Source organism: Mytilus edulis, chromosome 12 (assembly GCF_963676685.1).
Source record: "Mytilus edulis chromosome 12, xbMytEdul2.2, whole genome shotgun sequence".
Taxonomy (NCBI): Eukaryota; Metazoa; Mollusca; class Bivalvia; order Mytilida; family Mytilidae; genus Mytilus; species Mytilus edulis.
This window is the reverse complement of record NC_092355.1, coordinates 56052844-56070873: the sequence shown is the minus strand read 5'-3', so window position 1 is coordinate 56070873 and position 18030 is coordinate 56052844. Positions and strand designations below refer to the sequence as shown.

The 18030-nt window shown below is 31.5% G+C and overlaps 1 protein-coding gene across 1 annotated transcript; it reads left to right on the top strand.

The window, feature by feature from the left end:
- The first annotated feature begins 279 nt into the window (after window positions 1-279).
- LOC139498847 (uncharacterized) lies at window positions 280-17470 on the top strand. Its single transcript, XM_071287428.1, has 10 exons — window positions 280-392; window positions 4308-4346; window positions 5808-5890; window positions 8060-8131; window positions 8792-8915; window positions 9751-9851; window positions 12632-12703; window positions 14416-14878; window positions 15638-15826; window positions 17201-17470. Exons 1-10 carry the CDS (start codon window positions 377-379, stop codon window positions 17434-17436), a joined length of 1395 nt encoding a protein of 464 aa, XP_071143529.1. The 5' UTR covers window positions 280-376; the 3' UTR covers window positions 17437-17470.
- The last annotated feature ends 560 nt before the right edge of the window (window positions 17471-18030 follow it).

The window sequence follows — 18030 nt, the reverse complement described above, 5'->3', positions numbered from 1 at the left end:
GAAAAAAAACAAAATAAAGACATTCTTTTTCACAAATAAATGGTATTATTATCATATTTTACAAAGCTGTAGATATAAGCACAATGCTAAATTAAGCCGTTTCGATGTAATACACCCCTTCGTTAATTTCATTAGCTAGATACAATGATTATACGGTACTTATATCTCATATCTTTGACTGGCGAAATGATAAAAATTACTTATGAACACCTCTTATCATTGTGATTGGAATCAATATTAGAACAAGTAGGTCGTCGTCGTATGTCTTTGTTTAACCTTGAAAGTATAGCATTGAACATTTCTTCAAATTGGTGTTAATTACGATATGCCTTATCTTATCTATGTTCATTGACAATACAAATATTTGAACTACACTATGTTGTTGGTACTTGGTAAGTAGACCCAAATAATCCACATGATTTAGTGTTTGCATTTGCGCAATTGCGTTATTACGTCATAATAGTATTACAGTTTAATTTAAAAAGTAAGTTTGTTAATTGTTTTTGTATATGTATGATCGAGAGACAAAGATACACCAATCAATAACATCAATAATCTTTGAAGATTGGCAAGAAAATTTATTACATTTTGTTATTCTTCCATCGTAATGTTTGGTTCTTTTTTTTAAATTAATGACGTCCTTATACAATGTTTGTTAATTAGCGTTTTAGTTTTTTTCTCCCAGGGTAATGCTTTGTTCATTATTGTCGGCCTTTTCTGCCATGATGTTATGTAAATGTTATTTATTTTCTTGTCCTGGTATAACACCTATCCCTCAATTCGGTCGTCAATGTATTTCAGAATGCCATTGTTCATGTAACAGTTCGACTTCCTACTCTAAATGTTAATTTAAATGAGGATTAATGCAAATAAATCTTGACTGAAGAATGTCTAGTGTTCATAAGGGATTCATGATAATGACCATAATCAACAATGTACTTGACCTAAGGTATTTATCTATAAATGAATATATTTTATCATTTTACTCTGAAAGTTCGTGCAACTATTATGTTGTCAACCATTGTTATAGTTGACTATGGGGTTTGGGTTTTTTTCAATGTTGAAGGCTGTAGGTCGACCTATAGTTGGTATCTGCTGTGTCATGTTGGTCTCTTGTGAAGAGTTGTCTCATTGGCACTCATATCACATCTTCTAATTTTTATTTTTCGGTCTTCAATTCAATTGTTTATGCAACAGTACGACTCTTTCTGTTCTGTTAATGTTAATTTGTATAAACATCTTGACCGAAGTATGTCTTGTGGTCATTAGGGATTAATGATAATGACCAATGACCATAATCAGCAATAGGGTTTCCCGAAGGTATTTATCTATCAATGAATATATTTTATCATTTAACTTAAAATTCCAGTAATTCTTATGTTGTCGGTCATTGTTGTGTCGATGTATACTGTTAGCTTCAATACAATTATATTCAACGATTAAATATGACAAAGATCTGTGTTGAATTGTACGGATCATACAGATTTGGTATTATTATTACACCATGTTTAGATATACAAGAGGGGCTTAAGATACAAGAATAAAATATAACTCATAAGACGAAAACAAAATGACAATATTATGGCTTAAAAACATCCATCAGACACACAAAAAAGCACAAAACGCTAGAAAACTATAGACTACACAACACAAAAAAAAGACGTCAGACACACAGTAAAGCACAAAACGCTAGATAACTATAGACTACACAACACAAACCCACCAAAAACTTTAAATATCTTAGGTGCGTTGAAAGTGTAAGCATATTCTGCTTCATACATGTCTTTCCTGTTTTACCCCTGGTGGTATGTCATTTTTCAGTAGGATGAACTATCCCTCTATTCGGTCATCAATTTAAAAATGATTTAAGCCATAATTCAATTGTTCTTGTAACAGTATGACTTCCTGTAAACTCTAAATGTTGCTAGATTGAAGAATTATGTATAAAAATCTTGACCGAAGTATGTATTGTGGTAATTGGGGATTAATGATAACATACATCATATAAGGACGTCATTAAAGTCATTAAAAAAGAACCAAAACACTATGATGCAATAACAACAATATAAAATGAATATATATAATTCAATGCACGATGACCTTTATACAACACGACGGTTGCCACATGAAAAGCAGGATATGCTTAAACTTCTGGAACATCTAAGATCTCTCCGGTGTTTTGTAGAAATCGTGTTGCTTAGTCTGTAGTTTTCTATGTTGTGTTTTGTGTCCTATGTTTTTCCATTTTTCTGTTTGTCTTTTTCTCTTGAATCCATGACGTTGTCTGTTTATTTTCGTCTTACATGTATGAGTTGGAATGTCCCTCTAGTATATTTTGCCCCTGTTTCTTTTCACAGAAATTATATACAACCAAGCACGTATTATCCGTTCAATTCAATACAGATCTATGTCATACTTTATCGTAATATCTAATTGTATCCAGCCTTACAATATACGTCGGAACAAAATTTGCTGACAACACAAGAATTAATGAAATGTTCCAAGTAAAATGACAAAACATATTCATTCAAAGATAAATACCTTAGGTCAACCCCATTGCTGATTATGGTCATTATTAACCGATTTACTCGAAGTCTTCTCTCACCTTCAAGTGTAATGCTTTGTTTTTTGTTGTCTGCCTTTCCTATTTCGGCCATGATGTTATGTCATTGTTCAGTAGAATGAACTATCCCTCAATTCGGTCGTCAATTCAATTGTTAATGTAACAGTACGACTCCCTCTATACTGTAAATGTTAATTTAATTGAACAATAATGTATATGACCGACATATTTCTAGTGGCCATAATGGATTTATGATAATGACCATAGTGAGCAAAGGGGTTGACCTAAGGTATTTATCTATAAATGAATATATTGTATCATAATACATGGAAAAAACCAGCAATTCTTATGTTGTCAGCTATTTTTGTGTCGACGTATATTGTAAGCCTAGATATAATCAGATATCACGATTAAGTACATGTATGACAAAGGAAATGTAAGCATATCCTGCTTCACATGTGGCACCCGTCGTTTCGTATAAAGTTCCTCGTGCATTTAATTATTTATATTCATGTTGGTGTTAAGTGTTCTATGGAATCTGAACTCACTTCTAAATATGGATGATATAATACTTATTTTGCTAATATTTCTGTCGGAGATCATGTGCTTTTTTCTCTCGCAAAATTATTGATCCGGACTCAAGCTATCAAACAATAAGCCAGTTAATAATTTGACTACGCGGCTCAAATAGTGTACACTTACAATATATCGCAGCTTTCTTAAACAAAAGTACCTTAAATTAAAAGGCTAACAGAAATGCAATGATTTGTAAATAAAAGACATAAAATTCAATCACCTAAACATGTTCAATTTAAAATGAAGACAGGAGTTTGTTTTTTCACAAAGATCATGTAAATTCCTTATCTTTTTATTTTATCAATACAGATTTTTCTTATCGAATTTTCAGGACTAGTTTTTGAAAACTCATCCCTTTATAGAATTTCTGATTAAAAGCTATTTGAAGAATAAAAAAAGCTATCTAACTGTATGATTAAAGGTTATCAAAATTTCGGAAACACTTCTACGTTAAATAAATGACATGTGGAGAAAATGGAAAAAGGTTTTTGTTTCAACCAAATAAACATCAGGTATAATACACAGTCATGCTATACAGTTTTGAGTGTTAACATATGGCAGAAAACCCAACTATACGACAAACAACAATGAAAAAAACATTTAAAACTAAGCGACAAACAACTCGGGAGGGGGAAACAGATGGAACACAACCATGATACAAAGTCTAATTCAGTGATATCACAATCGAAGAAAAGAGGACGTGATTGAAGTTATAAAAATTTACAAAAACTGGATCACACTCATCTGAGAAGTATACAAGATATATTTGTCAACCATCTCGTTATAGTGTCCCTTTATATTCAAATGGAAAGTGCAATTGCTTTCTTATATCAATATCACATTATTTGGTGTCACATATACACAGATTAGTAATTACATCTTAGATCAAATGATCGACGTGTCAAAAAACAAAATAAAACAACAGGAAGCATGAAATCTACAACAGTTAGGGAAAGACGAGCAAAGATCACAGCATTTATTATCAAAACAACTGAAAAACATTCAAAATATGATTAAGAAGCCATCTTATAGGGCATACTGACTGTATCTGTCATACATGGACATGCCATATCATATTGCACTTGCTGTTATTTTACCGATAATATCCTATTTTAAATTAATTGTCTCGTATATTTCTTAATTATTTATATTGTTGTAATTGTTTTAGGTTGCGTTGTGCTGGTAGCAGCATCTTGGTTTCCCACAGGTATGGCAGTGTTTGTTTATTGAATTGTATCAGTTGTTTTTATAGTTTAGCGATCTTTTATCTATGGTACTCTTCCTGCTAATAGATGAACGAAATACAACACATGTAGTAAGAGTCTTTTGATCTCGTCATTTAGTCTCTGGATAGTTGTTGTCTTATTAAAAATGACAACATATATCTGTATTTATTGCGGTTTTTTATAAATTGAAGAACATTGTTAGGTTTTTATATGTTAATTATAAAGTAGCAACATACACACCAATGCATGCAATGTGTTAATAAGTTTTGTCAGAGTGTTATAATGAAAGGGTAGGGTGATGGTTTGATCCCCTACGTGTGAACAGATTAGTTAACAACTTTTACATAGGAATGAAGCTATAATAAATATCTTTGAGAATTCACATTTTATAAAAAAGAAGATGTGGTATGATTGCCAATGAGACAACTATCCACAAAAGACCAAAATGACACAGACATTAACAACTATAGGTCACCGTACGGCCTTCAACAATGAGCAAAACCCATACCGCATTGTCAGCTATAAAAGGCCCCGATAAGACAACGTAAAACAATTCAAACGAGAAAACGGCCTTATTTATGTAAAAAAATGAACGAAAAACAAATATGTAACACATAAACAAACGACAACCACTGAATATACAGGCACATACATAAATAATGTGGCGTTGTATACTTGAGAATTAATACCAGGAAATTTGAAACACCTGCAAGACATGATTTAAATTGATTAACATTTACAAAAACAACTAGAATTGATTTATACCTACAAGACACAACTAAAATTGTTTTACACCTACAAGAAAGACATAACTAACATTGATTGACACCTACAAGAAAGACACAATTAAAATTGATTGTAACCTACAAGACACAACTGAAACTTATCAACACCTACAAACACAAAAAAAAAACAACGGTAATCAAATTAAATGGTTGTTAAATAAAAGTAATGGAAATAGAAAATGTACTTTAATAGAGATGGATGGATGGAGATTTGTCTCATTGGCACTCACACCACATCTTCCTATATCTATTTAAAGTTCTTTGTTAATCTTAAATTCAGCTGGAACGTTTAAACCAACCAATGTTTTCATGTTTTTTTGTGAAAGAGTTGGACATTTATTAAGTGAATAGTTGCAAAGTGCTTACATCTGTAAATTTGAATTGGTAATTTTATATAATTTTTAATATAACCAATATCCTTACAAACAACAATTGCTATAGTACAACAATTATTTTTACAAATGAAGATTAAAAGGAATCGCAGTTTAAACAGTTTAAGATACAATTTTTATCGGAGATTTATACTCCTTGATCTTACAAACACACGTACTCGGCTCGATTCTTAACATATTTGTGCATTGTCTTGCTTCCCTGATAATAAGATATGAAATGGCATTATTTTCTTTAATGTTGCTATACGTATTATTATTTTTTTAGGGACTGCTCTTACATGTTTTCACTGCGACCAGATCCCGTTTCCTCGAGATTGTAAAACTGTTGTCAAATGTGGAGATCATGAGGTATATAATATGACTTTTGTGTTTATAAATATACAAATATGGTGTTCTGTAATAATTGATGAAAAGATGAGCATTAAAGTCATGCATTCAGTATTGATATGGATTTATAAAATCAAATCGACTTACATCTTACACATTAATTAATAGACTGTACACTTATAGCTCAAAGGCACTTCTATTTAAAAAGTAAAAACACAAAAATACTGAACTCCGAGGAAAATTAAAAAAGGAAAATCAAAAATCAAAAGGCAAAATCAAAAGTCCAAACACATCAAACGAATGGATAACAACTCTCATGTTCCTGACTTGGTACAGGCATTTTCTAATGTAGAAAATGGTGGATTGAACCTGGTTTTATAGCTAGCTAAACCTCTCACTTGTATGACAGTCGCATCAAATTCCATTACATTGTCAACGATGCATGAACAAAACAAACATACTCAAAGAGTAAAAATGTCAAAAATAGGGGTACAACAGTCAATATTGTGTTATCATCTTAATATCACTACATAAACAACAAATGTAACAAAGTAGCACAAAAAGGCATACATCAAATTTAACATTCTCATTTTGCTTTTCTTATACGGCTGAATTTATCTATTTAAGTCTACCCATAAATGAAAGAAGGTTTTCATTACTGGTGTAAAATTGCGCGTTTGAAATTCGCACAGGTAGACATAAAAATAATTTTGTCGTATGACGGCATACATAAATGCAGACTAACGTAAAATAGATATAACAAAAAACAGACTTACAGTAAAAATAATAAATAAAATAATGGTGTGGTTCATAGTATGATGTGACACATAAGTACAGTTTCACGTCAAATACGGCTGAATTTATCTATGTAAAGTCTACCCATAAATGATAGAAGGTTTTCATTACTGGTGTAAAATTGCGCGTTTGAAATTCGCACAGGTAGACATAAAAATAATTTTGTCGTATGACGGCATACATCAATGCAGACTCACGTAAAGTAGATATAACAAACAAAAAACCAGATTTAACAGTAAAAGTAATAATAATAAATAAAATAATGGTGTGGTTCAAAGTATGACGGGATACATAAGTACAGTTTCACGTCAAATGTATATCATAAAAAAACAGACTAAACAGAAAAAGTAGTCTTATTCAATAAAATAGTTTAGTCATTCATAGTATGTCAAGATCCTTAAGTAAAAGTAATATCAATAAATGAAATAATTTTGCCGTTCAAAGTATGTGGTTTTACGTAACCACAGAGTCACTTCAAATGAATATCTAAAAAAGACATATAAAAGAATACTATAATACGTAATTAAGATGATAACAAACTTCAGTACGCAAAATCTATACTTCAAGACCATCTTGTATTATTTGTGAAGTTGATACGGAATATTTATCAACAAGTTCTGGGTATCTTCCGATGAACTTTTTTAGAAAAAGGACGAGCCGTTCTTTGACATACCCCTGGTTCATCAATTTTCTGCTCAGACACTGGTGACGTTTTACAAAGTCTGAATAGGAGCTGCAAGCTCTTGAATACCTAATAAGTTGGGAAATGTATATTCCATATGCAGGTGAAGTTGGTATATTACTACTAAGGTGGGGGAAATTGATAATTTCAAAATTAAAATCGTCTCGTTTGTCAAAGATTCTGGTACTGAATAAGAGTTTAATGCAATATGACATTGAAGCCTGCCTTATGTATTAATCTAGGTTTAAATTTAATGTCATTGATTTTTTTGTTTCTATATTTTATGCACTTATTTTAACTCCTACTGATGATTTTTTTTTATATTTGTTGTTTTAATTTGTTCATGTCGTTTATCAATTAATTATGTTTTCAAGTAATATATTTGTTTTGTAGAGATTCATGAAATAGTATGTTCTGCAATTTCTTTAAAATATAAGAAATACATACATACTATATATAAATATTGTATAATTACAATACGGCATGTACAAAAACATTGTATTTTGGTTGTTTATCCGTTATCGTTCAAATATGTTATCGTGCTAGTTCTACCTTAATTGTAGAAAACAACTTTAAAGATTAAAAATCGATTTAAGTAACATAATACAAATTTACTTATTTCAAACGAACCATGTATGGCGCGGTAATACATAATGCAAATTTCCATTTTAAGTGCGTATGGGTTATGTCATACATCTTAAATTAAATTTTAGGAATGTTATGCTGAAAGAATTATAACAGACGATGGCAATGCATACTTCAATACCGGATGTAGAGACAAACAGGTATAAGGTGTTTGTGAACTGTACGGTGACTAATAGTTGTTAATTTCTGTGTCATTTGATTTTCTATACAGAGTGTCTTATGGGCAATCATACCACAACTTTTTTTTTTATAGAATATCAACCATGGCACTATAAACGTTTATTCTCTACTAGTCTATGACAGAGTTTTTTTTTGTGGAATACTGGCATCTTATCTAAAAGAAAATGTATTTTTCTTAATTATAAGAATGGTTGTATAAAATTAAGAAGAAATTATGACATTCATATTCAGGGCGAAAACATGTCTCTCATGATGTTATTAAACGTTACTTAGAAACATGCGAGTTGAAATGATGGGAGATAGATGTCTACTAGAAGATATGCTAATGCGACATATATTTATGTTGTATTAGATCCAAATGCAAACATGAGATTGACTTACGCTTTTTAAAACCATCATTTACACTAACAACATGAACCGTGTATTCAAAAACGAAAACATTGTATTGTTGCATTTAAACATACAACACGGCGTTTAATAGTGTATACCATATGAATGACACATATGAAGTAATAATATTTGTACATGTGAACTTAATCATCTCCAAAAAGTGTATTCTTTTTACCATTTATGTCATTATTAATTGTTGTTTAAATATAATTAACATTTTTGTGTTTCAGCGATGTCTTGCGAGTCCCCCAGGAAAACGCTCTGTAGCTAGACGTCAAAATTCATTTGAGACAATAGTCTGTGATACATGCTGCAGCGATGACCATTGCAATTATGGTGGTTGTGGGGCTGATCGTAAGTTTTATCATATTATGATTCTAGTTACTGTAATACAGATGTTTATCTTTTTCATTTGAATTGATGTTTATACTGTAAGTCAAAATACATAGAACTGTTTACTCTCATAGAAATACTGACGGGATATCCCATATAGAGGCATCATTTTCTTTATATCATAAGTCATAATTACATGTTAAAATTGAACTAGTTTCCAGTATTTTGTATGTTTTATGAGAGAGAAAAATCTGCGTTATTCTCTATGTACCCCCATGTTTTGAACAGGACATTCTATTGATAACACATACTGAACGCTATGTAGTCAGAATATGATTTTTGGCCGTTACATGACCTACAGTTGAGCTGCTGGCCTGTGTTTGATGAACATAGACCATATTCAAGTGTACGTTAGCATGTACAAAACTGTTATTTATTCCCTCAGTTTTAGTTTGTAACCCGTATTTGTTTTTTCTCCATCGATTTATGAATTTTGAACAGGGTATACTACTGTTGCCTTCATTTGGAACATGTTAATGCCAAACAAAAAACGTTGATCGGTTTTTTTAGGGTTCTCAAATAAACTAAATTATCAAACAGTTAAACGGCTTGCATAAACATATTTTTTCGAACTGATATAAGTAACATATACATGTATTGATATTCATTAGCAAACTGTTGATTTTTATCAGAAGCTGTTCAGTCCTCTCACATTTACAGAACCCAAAAAATAAGGACAAACACCACAAATATGGGGACATATTCTTCAGCGTCGACACAACACAAGCAACAAACATAGTCCTTACATACCGCTATAACCAGCATTATTGTTTATATTTCATTTTTGTTGTAACAGCTTTACCAGCAAAAGATCAAAGAGGACCAATATGTTATGCCTGTGCCTTGATGAAGAAACCAGACCAGTGCAATCAAGTTAATCTGTGTAGCCGTGATGAGGTATGTAAAATGTTGCTTGTACAGAATACTATCATCTAAATATTGTTTTTGGAGTTTATCAAAACTGCATAGTACAATTATAAAAGAATATACCGTCAGCCTTAATAGAAATCAAATACATTTTTGAATTTGTGTTTATAATGATTTATTTTTCAAGCAGATTTTAAAAAGCACAATTAACATTAACATTCAGGTAAAGTTGATTCAACAGAATACATCTATGATGTTTTTATTCTTATCTATGAATTACTTGTTTTACAATTTTGAGATAAGGCATAGTAAATCTAATTTGGTGAAAGGGCATTTTAATTAACCAAGTTAACAATGCTGATTCTCAAGTGGAGTTAAAACATGACATTATATTTTACAGAAATCCAAAAAACTATTTGAAAGCATTATATTATCTTCAATTTTCAAGAGATTTTGTAAAATATGACTGAAAATTAGTAAATGTATGATATTTAATGTCTGGACAAGACTGCTTTCTGTTTGAAATGGTACGAAGCTCTTTTTTATTAGAAATGGTCACCGTGGATTATAACTAGCTTATAAATGAGTGTTGAATCCCTTTTCCACATTCCTACCGTTTTCGAGAGTAAATTTTAAAGATATGCACCCTTTTTTATCACGAGCTGTCATCGTTAAAAAAAGTCATCAAATATATCGGCCGTTTAAATTGATAGACAAGACATGTGCTCCGCCAACATAAGACTAATCGATGAATCAAGAGTTGGAAATACGGATCATATTCCACTAAAAGCATCTGTAACAAGAATGTTCAAACACTTATTTTAAAAACGGTTAATAAATTGGGATAAAAGAACATTAGTTTTATTATAATGAGGTCTTTCGACTTTTCTGATTATTATTTTTTTTCCGCCACAGTTTGAAATTTTTGTTTCGCAATATGTCCCTTAAATATTTTTTATATTGTATCGTACAGTTTATACGCTTTTAAATTTCACCTTGCTAAGACGAACAATTTTCTTTGTAAGAGTTATCTCCCTATTTACTGTTTATCAAGTGAGTGCATCTCCTTCGTAATAAAAAAAGATATCGACAAAATTCTTTTGCTAAATTGTTCGTTACATCCTCAGGAAATTTTGGCTAATTTAGATTGAAGCGATTAGATGAAATTTTATGGGAGTTATCTATCTTTACCAAATAAATTTGTCGGTATGTTTTTTTATCTCATAAACTGTTGACCGTATTACCCTGGAACCTTTTAATTTGAGGTCCCTCGGTCAAAACTTAAAAATCAGGTCAAGGTCAAAGGTCAAGGTCATTTTCGAAATTGTGACTTTTGCTTGTTTTTGAATTTTCGCTGACAAATTTGAAAGATATATATAAAAGAACAAGTGCAAAATGTCTGCTTTATTGTAATGACGATATGCTACATTTGATCTCTTACAATTTAATGGCATCTTATAGGAGTTGGTGCCCCTGTAAAGTCTAAATATAAGGTTATTTGATTATAACTTCAACTAAGTTCATTATAAAGCCATTTGACCTTGTACAAAAGATTTGGTGAGAAATGACCTTTTTTTTTTCTTCCGCTTAATTTTGTTCTTGCGATAAATATTTGTTTCGCAATATGTCGCTTAGATATTTGGTATATAACATCGAACAGTTTATGCGCTTTTGAAATTTTTCCTGCGTAGCCAAATACTTTTCTTTGTCTTCTCCCCAAACACTTTTTTCCTTGTGTCCACTACTCCTTCGCAACCGTAAAAGATTACGAAAAATTTATTTTATAAAATTGCTCGTTATGTCCTTCGCATGATTTGTCCTATTTTGACCGAGGCAATATGAACGCTCCATGTGAGAGTTATTCCCCCTTATGCATTTGATATAAGTGATATGCATTTCTATCTTGTAAACCATAAGTGATAGAGGCCTAGGATCTTTTGATTTGAGGTCCTTAGTAAAAAAAAACTGAAAATTAGGTCAGGGTCAAAGGTCAAGGTCATATTCTAATTTTTGAATTTGCCTTATTTTCACTTATTCCCAAAAACTGTATAAGATTTTGACAAATGATTTTTACTAAATTGTTAGTTGCGACATGTCATAACACATAAATTTTGATTACAAGGGAACGTTGAACGTAAAAGGGAGTTTTATCCCCTCTTGTTTTTAAAAATTTGCGTATGGTGTTATAAATCATTAACCACATATAATTAAGACCTATGGTCTTTTGATTTACGGTCCTTGGTTTATGACCTTGAAATTGATCTCAAGGTCAAAGCTTAATTTGACGTTCTAGATTTTGATCTTTGCTTTTACCTCATATGTATACATGATAAAGCCATTAGACTTTTGGCAAAAGGTATCACACACTTTAACCTTGAAAAAAAACACCCGTAAGTGAAAGTATATAGAACCAGATATTTTTGGAATCAGTGTCAAATAAATATTCAAAAATTATCAGAAGTAACATTTGTCAAACCGGAAGTAAGGAATTGTCTCTCTTATTTAAAAAAATATTGAAAAGAAACCATATATTTTTGATATCAGCATACAATAAGCTATCATTTGATGATTGAAATGACATTTTAAACTCAATTTTACAAATTTCATATTAAAATACATTGTTTTTGGTGGAAAGACCTTCAATTGGTTTTTAATTGTATTTTGTATTTTTTAACGATCTTTTTAAATTGTTGACTGGATGTTAATAAAAGCCATATAATAGCAAAACAATAAAAGTTACACAGCAAAGATTTTTGTCTTCCAGGGATAACAATCATATAATATATATGTAATATTGTTTTCCGTTGCAGCTTTGCGAGGTATTGAAGACCCCACATCCTCTTTTTGATGTCACGTATACAGCAAAATGTGGTGCAAAGGCAGTATGTATTCTTTTAGATAAATGTTGAAAAAAATAAAATATTCCAGGCTGTTTTGATTGCCTTTCGTCTGAAGCTATATCTCATCTCTCTAATTGTATTGTTATTTCTTTAGTTATTTATATATTACGATGTAATACTATCCTGCTGATTATTTTTGTAGTGTTTGCCTTTTTTTATTTAAGAAGAACCTTACTTACATCACTGGGTCGGTACCTCTGCTGGTGGACTATCAGTCCCCGAGGGTATCATCAGCTCAGTAGTCAGTGCTTCGGTACTGACATGATTAAACAAACTTTACTAAAATTGTCCGTTTATAAATTTTGAAATTATTATGAAACTAAGGTTTCAACTCCCTCAGGCAAAGTTGGCTTTAGATGAATTTGGCTATTTATTTTATGTATTTTTAACATATAGCTCTTCAACGATTTTCGGTACTTATATATCTTCGGATTTCAAATGTTTGGCTTTGAGCGTTCCTGATGAAGGTAAATCCAGAAAAGCGCTTCGGACGCAATAAATTATTAAACGTGTTGTTTTATATTTTTACATCACTGGGTCGGTACCTCTGCTGGTGGACTATCAGTCCCCGAGGGTATCATCAGCTCAGTAGTCAGTGCTTCGGTACTGACATGATTAAACAAACTTTACTAAAATTGTCCGTTTATAAATTTTGAAATTATTATGAAACTAAGGTTTCAACTCCCTCAGGCAAAGTTGGCTTTAGATGAATTTGGCTATTTATTTTATGTATTTTTAACATATAGCTCTTCAACGATTTTCGGTACTTATACATCTTCGGATTTCAAATGTTTGGCTTTGAGCGTTCCTGATGAAGGTAAATCCAGAAAAGCGCTTCGGACGCAATAAATTATTAAACGTGTTGTTTTATATTTTTACATCACTGGGTCGGTACCTCTGCTGGTGGACTATCAGTCCCCGAGGGTATCATCAGCTCAGTAGTCAGTGCTTCGGTACTGACATGATTAAACAAACTTTACTAAAATTGTCCGTTTATAAATTTTGAAATTATTATGAAACTAAGGTTTCAACTCCCTCAGGCAAAGTTGGCTTTAGATGAATTTGGCTATTTATTTTATGTATTTTTAACATATAGCTCTTCAACGATTTTCGGTACTTATACATCCTCGGATTTCAAATGTTTGGCTTTGAGCGTTCCTGATGAAGGTAAATCCAGAAAAGCGCTTCGGACGCAATAAATTATTAAACGTGTTGTTTTATATTTTTGCAACACCTTATATATGGAATAAATTAATCAAATGCTAAATGTTAAATCTCACCATAGAAAAAGACCTGTGTTTTAAAAAGAATACAAAGAAAAAGAGTAGTCAACACTTCTGTCTTGACATGAATATCAATCATATGGTCATTTTTCTGTAACCAAACTTTGAATTGTCGAAAAACTACGGATTTTCTTATCCCGGGAATATATTACCTTAGTCGTATTTGGCACAACTTTTGGAATTTTTTTGGATCTTCAATGCTCTTTGTACTTATTGGGCTTTTATAACTATTTTGATATGAGCGTCACACGCCCGTCTGGCGTATAAAATTATAATCCTGGTACCTTTGAGAACTATAACTACAATGTATTGACGATTCAAAATTACAAAAACATTATTATTTGTTATTCTATTGTGTCAGAACTATTCATTTTCAAAACATACACATACACTTTAATATACATCTTACAGCTTTGTGACAGACTAAGTAGTTTATCACACACATTTGGCAGAAGTCTTGATCATGTTGATGCAGTAAGTGAAATGAATAAAAGAGGATTTTCATTGTGCTTCCGTTGCTGCAAAGGAGATCTTTGTAATCTTGGTTGTACAGTTCCAAATGTAACAACAATTGCAACTACCGCAAGCACAATAGCAACAGCTGCATCTACATCAACAACCATTCCTTCAACAACATCAACTGTCGCTTCGACAACTTCTGGAACATCAATACCATCTACTACTGCAACACCGATTTCCACAAGTGTATTGAGTTCTAGTTCTGCTCAAATGTCCACGACTGGAATGTCAACTATGTCATCTTCAAATCCAACAACAACTACGACTGTTACAACACCTGTTACAACACATGGGTCAACACCAATGTTATCAACGACTCCTAATACAACGTCAGCAAACAACTCCACTAATCATGGTACGTATATATATCGTACAAGGTCCTTACACAGAGTTTACCTTCTGCTGTTTGTATGAAAGGGTAAGCTAACTTTGTTGTATGAGTCTGTAAAAGATAATGGAAAGTGTGAATGTGTTAAAGAGACAATAACCCGATCAAAGAGTAAAAAAAACCCAGAACAAATACCAAATGTTTGAAATTGAAAACAACACATTAGCGTTATTTAAAACAGTTTCTTTCCTATACAACAGAAATCATACGATATGGTTGTATGCATGTATATCCATATCTTTATATAATGAAAAGGGCAAATATCATGTTGAATAATCCATACAAAATACCATGATTGTTGTATTCTAAATAAAGGCAACAGTAGTATACCGCTGTTTAAACTCATAAATCCATGGACAAAAAACAACATCGGTGTAACAAACTAGAACTGAGGGAAATGGACCAAACATAAGAGGAGAACAACGACACAACACTACAATGTAACACACACAGAAACGGACCAAGCATCAGACAAAATCCCACGAGAATAACAAATATAACATCAAAACCAAATACATGAATTTGGGATAGACAAGTACCGTGACACGTCTTATCGCAATGTGAATTTACACTCAAAAATAAGAGAAAACAAACAACGCAACGTTAAATGTAACACACACAGAAACGAACTATAATATAACAATGGCCATAAGAGATAAATATTTTTACACAATATAACATTATGAATCAAACTTGATTTTGTCACGTTTTGTTGATAAATTGTAGGTTGTCTTCCTGAGTATATATATTATGGAGCATCTTGTTATTACTTTTCAAAAACATCACTTTATTGGGAGCCTGCTAAAAAGTTCTGTATAGATCATGGTAGTGACCTTGTTATAATAAACGACGCAACAGAGAACAATCTTATAGTACAGCATCTTAAACAGTTAGTTGCTCAGCATCTCTTACCAAGTGAGTACATTATAAATTGCATTTTGCTACGGGAGTGTTATCTAAAAAAAGAAGTACCGATTCGATGGTAATGCCATGTCTGTAAAAGACAAGTTGTTATTATTTGAAAATCATAGATTTTCTTTTTTAACTTGTTATATAACATGTAGGTTATGAGGTATTGCATGTGATTGAGATGTGCATTACTCAAGATACATTTCTGACGGAATTTAACTGTGGTGAAGTTAATCCAACTGAATACCATACCTCTTATCAAAATCTATAAAATGGTTCTTTCAAACAATATGTCATGGCAGTCTGCAATATATAATAATGTGTTACCGTGTAAAGTTACAATGGTTTTGATGTGTTGATTTTTTCAATGGGTATTTTGCAGTGAATACAGTCTTCCTTTTCGTATCTTTCCTTGGCCATGCGTTCAGACAGATGCTCCGTCGTTTAGGTCGAACCGTTTCGTTACCCTTTTTTTTATATATCATTATTGTCCAGTTGATAAAACTATTGTCTAACCAATTTTGTTTATCGGCTAACATCGTCTTAGAGATCAATTATCTAGTAAATACGCTCTATATAAGTGTGTTATACGCATGTCTGTATAAGACATATTCGTTCTAGTGTATCTTACTAGTTGTAAGACAAAGTCAAATAAAGTTGAACACATTTAATCAAAACGTTTAAACATGTTGGCATTCCTGTCTGAGGCTATGCATTAGATAGAGAAATTATAATGTCGCTAATGGTTTTTCATTTAACCACAATGGAATTTGAAAAATTATGTAAAAACTCAAGCTTTATCACGTGTACTGACATGATCTTACTTTACATATGATATAGTAACGAATACTTTCACTACATTAATGTTCTACGTATGCATTAGCATAGCTATATGATAATTTCGAAAATGATAAGGTGACTGTATGTTTTTATAAGAACAGGTAAGTGCTTAGAAAATGTTACAAACCTGTTTTGTTCATGATTCAAAGTTAAAACGTGTTTTTTCTAGTTTATCAATGCAGATATCATTATAATTATTTAACTCTTTTTTTCATATTCATACTTGAGATAATGGAGAGCTGTGTCATTGGCACTTATACCACATCTTCTTACATCTGTTCAAATTACATTTATATTATGGATATTCGAAGTCACAAGTAGTTGAAATGTAGCATTATAATGAATGTATTACGCCTGTTGTAATCCAATATAAGACAAACAATGTTCAAATTTCGTTTCGTACAGTTGCTCAAATAGTACATCAAATATACATTGATAATATATTACTCCAACTTGTGTTTCTCACCTGTCTTTATACAAGTTCTTATAATATAAATTGTCAAACTACAAAACTAATACGTTTTCTTAATTTAATTCAAGGTGACTTGTGGGGTTTCTACATTGGTGCACATCTAGTTAACGGAACATGGAAATGGGTAGACAACTCTACAGTGACGTACGCCGACTGGGCTACAGGGGAACCAGATCATCCGACATCACAGATATACGGATCCATGTATATACCATCATCAACGTTTTATAACTATCAGTGGGCTAGCCATAAAGACATGTATACCACACAATATTTTATTTGTGAATTTAGACCAATACCATGAATACATATGTTTCAATAAAATTATTCAAAGCATGTATGATTTCTTTTTAGTCTAAATTTGTTTAGTTTTATGTGATATAAAGACCACAGTCATTCGAAACCTGACTTAGGATAATAAGAAACATGGATACACAAAGACAAAAGTGTAGAGATTTTCATTGATTCAATGTCTTGGTAGAATTTGCAAAAAGATTAGGTCATCAAAATTCGAAAATAATAGTGTAAAATGACATGTTATACAAAAGGAAGTTTCTGTTTGTTGCCTTGATTGAATTTTTATCTTTTCAGATGCAGTGATTTGAAATATTGTCGCCATCATTTGGTTATTTTGGTATTTGATTGCTTATTACTGTTATTGTTTCTGTAATTCATTGACTAAATATCCGAGTAAGTCACGTTCGTCTCTAAATTTAGTAACGATCACAAATTAAAGTTACGATTCACCAACATGATTTTCCTTTCCGTCACCAAAGCGCTTTAATACATGCTATTTATAACATTAACGAAAGGTTTTCTAGAACAGTGACTCACATTTAATAGATGTACTTCTGATGAAAAAGATTATATTAGATAATGATATAACACTAAACATATA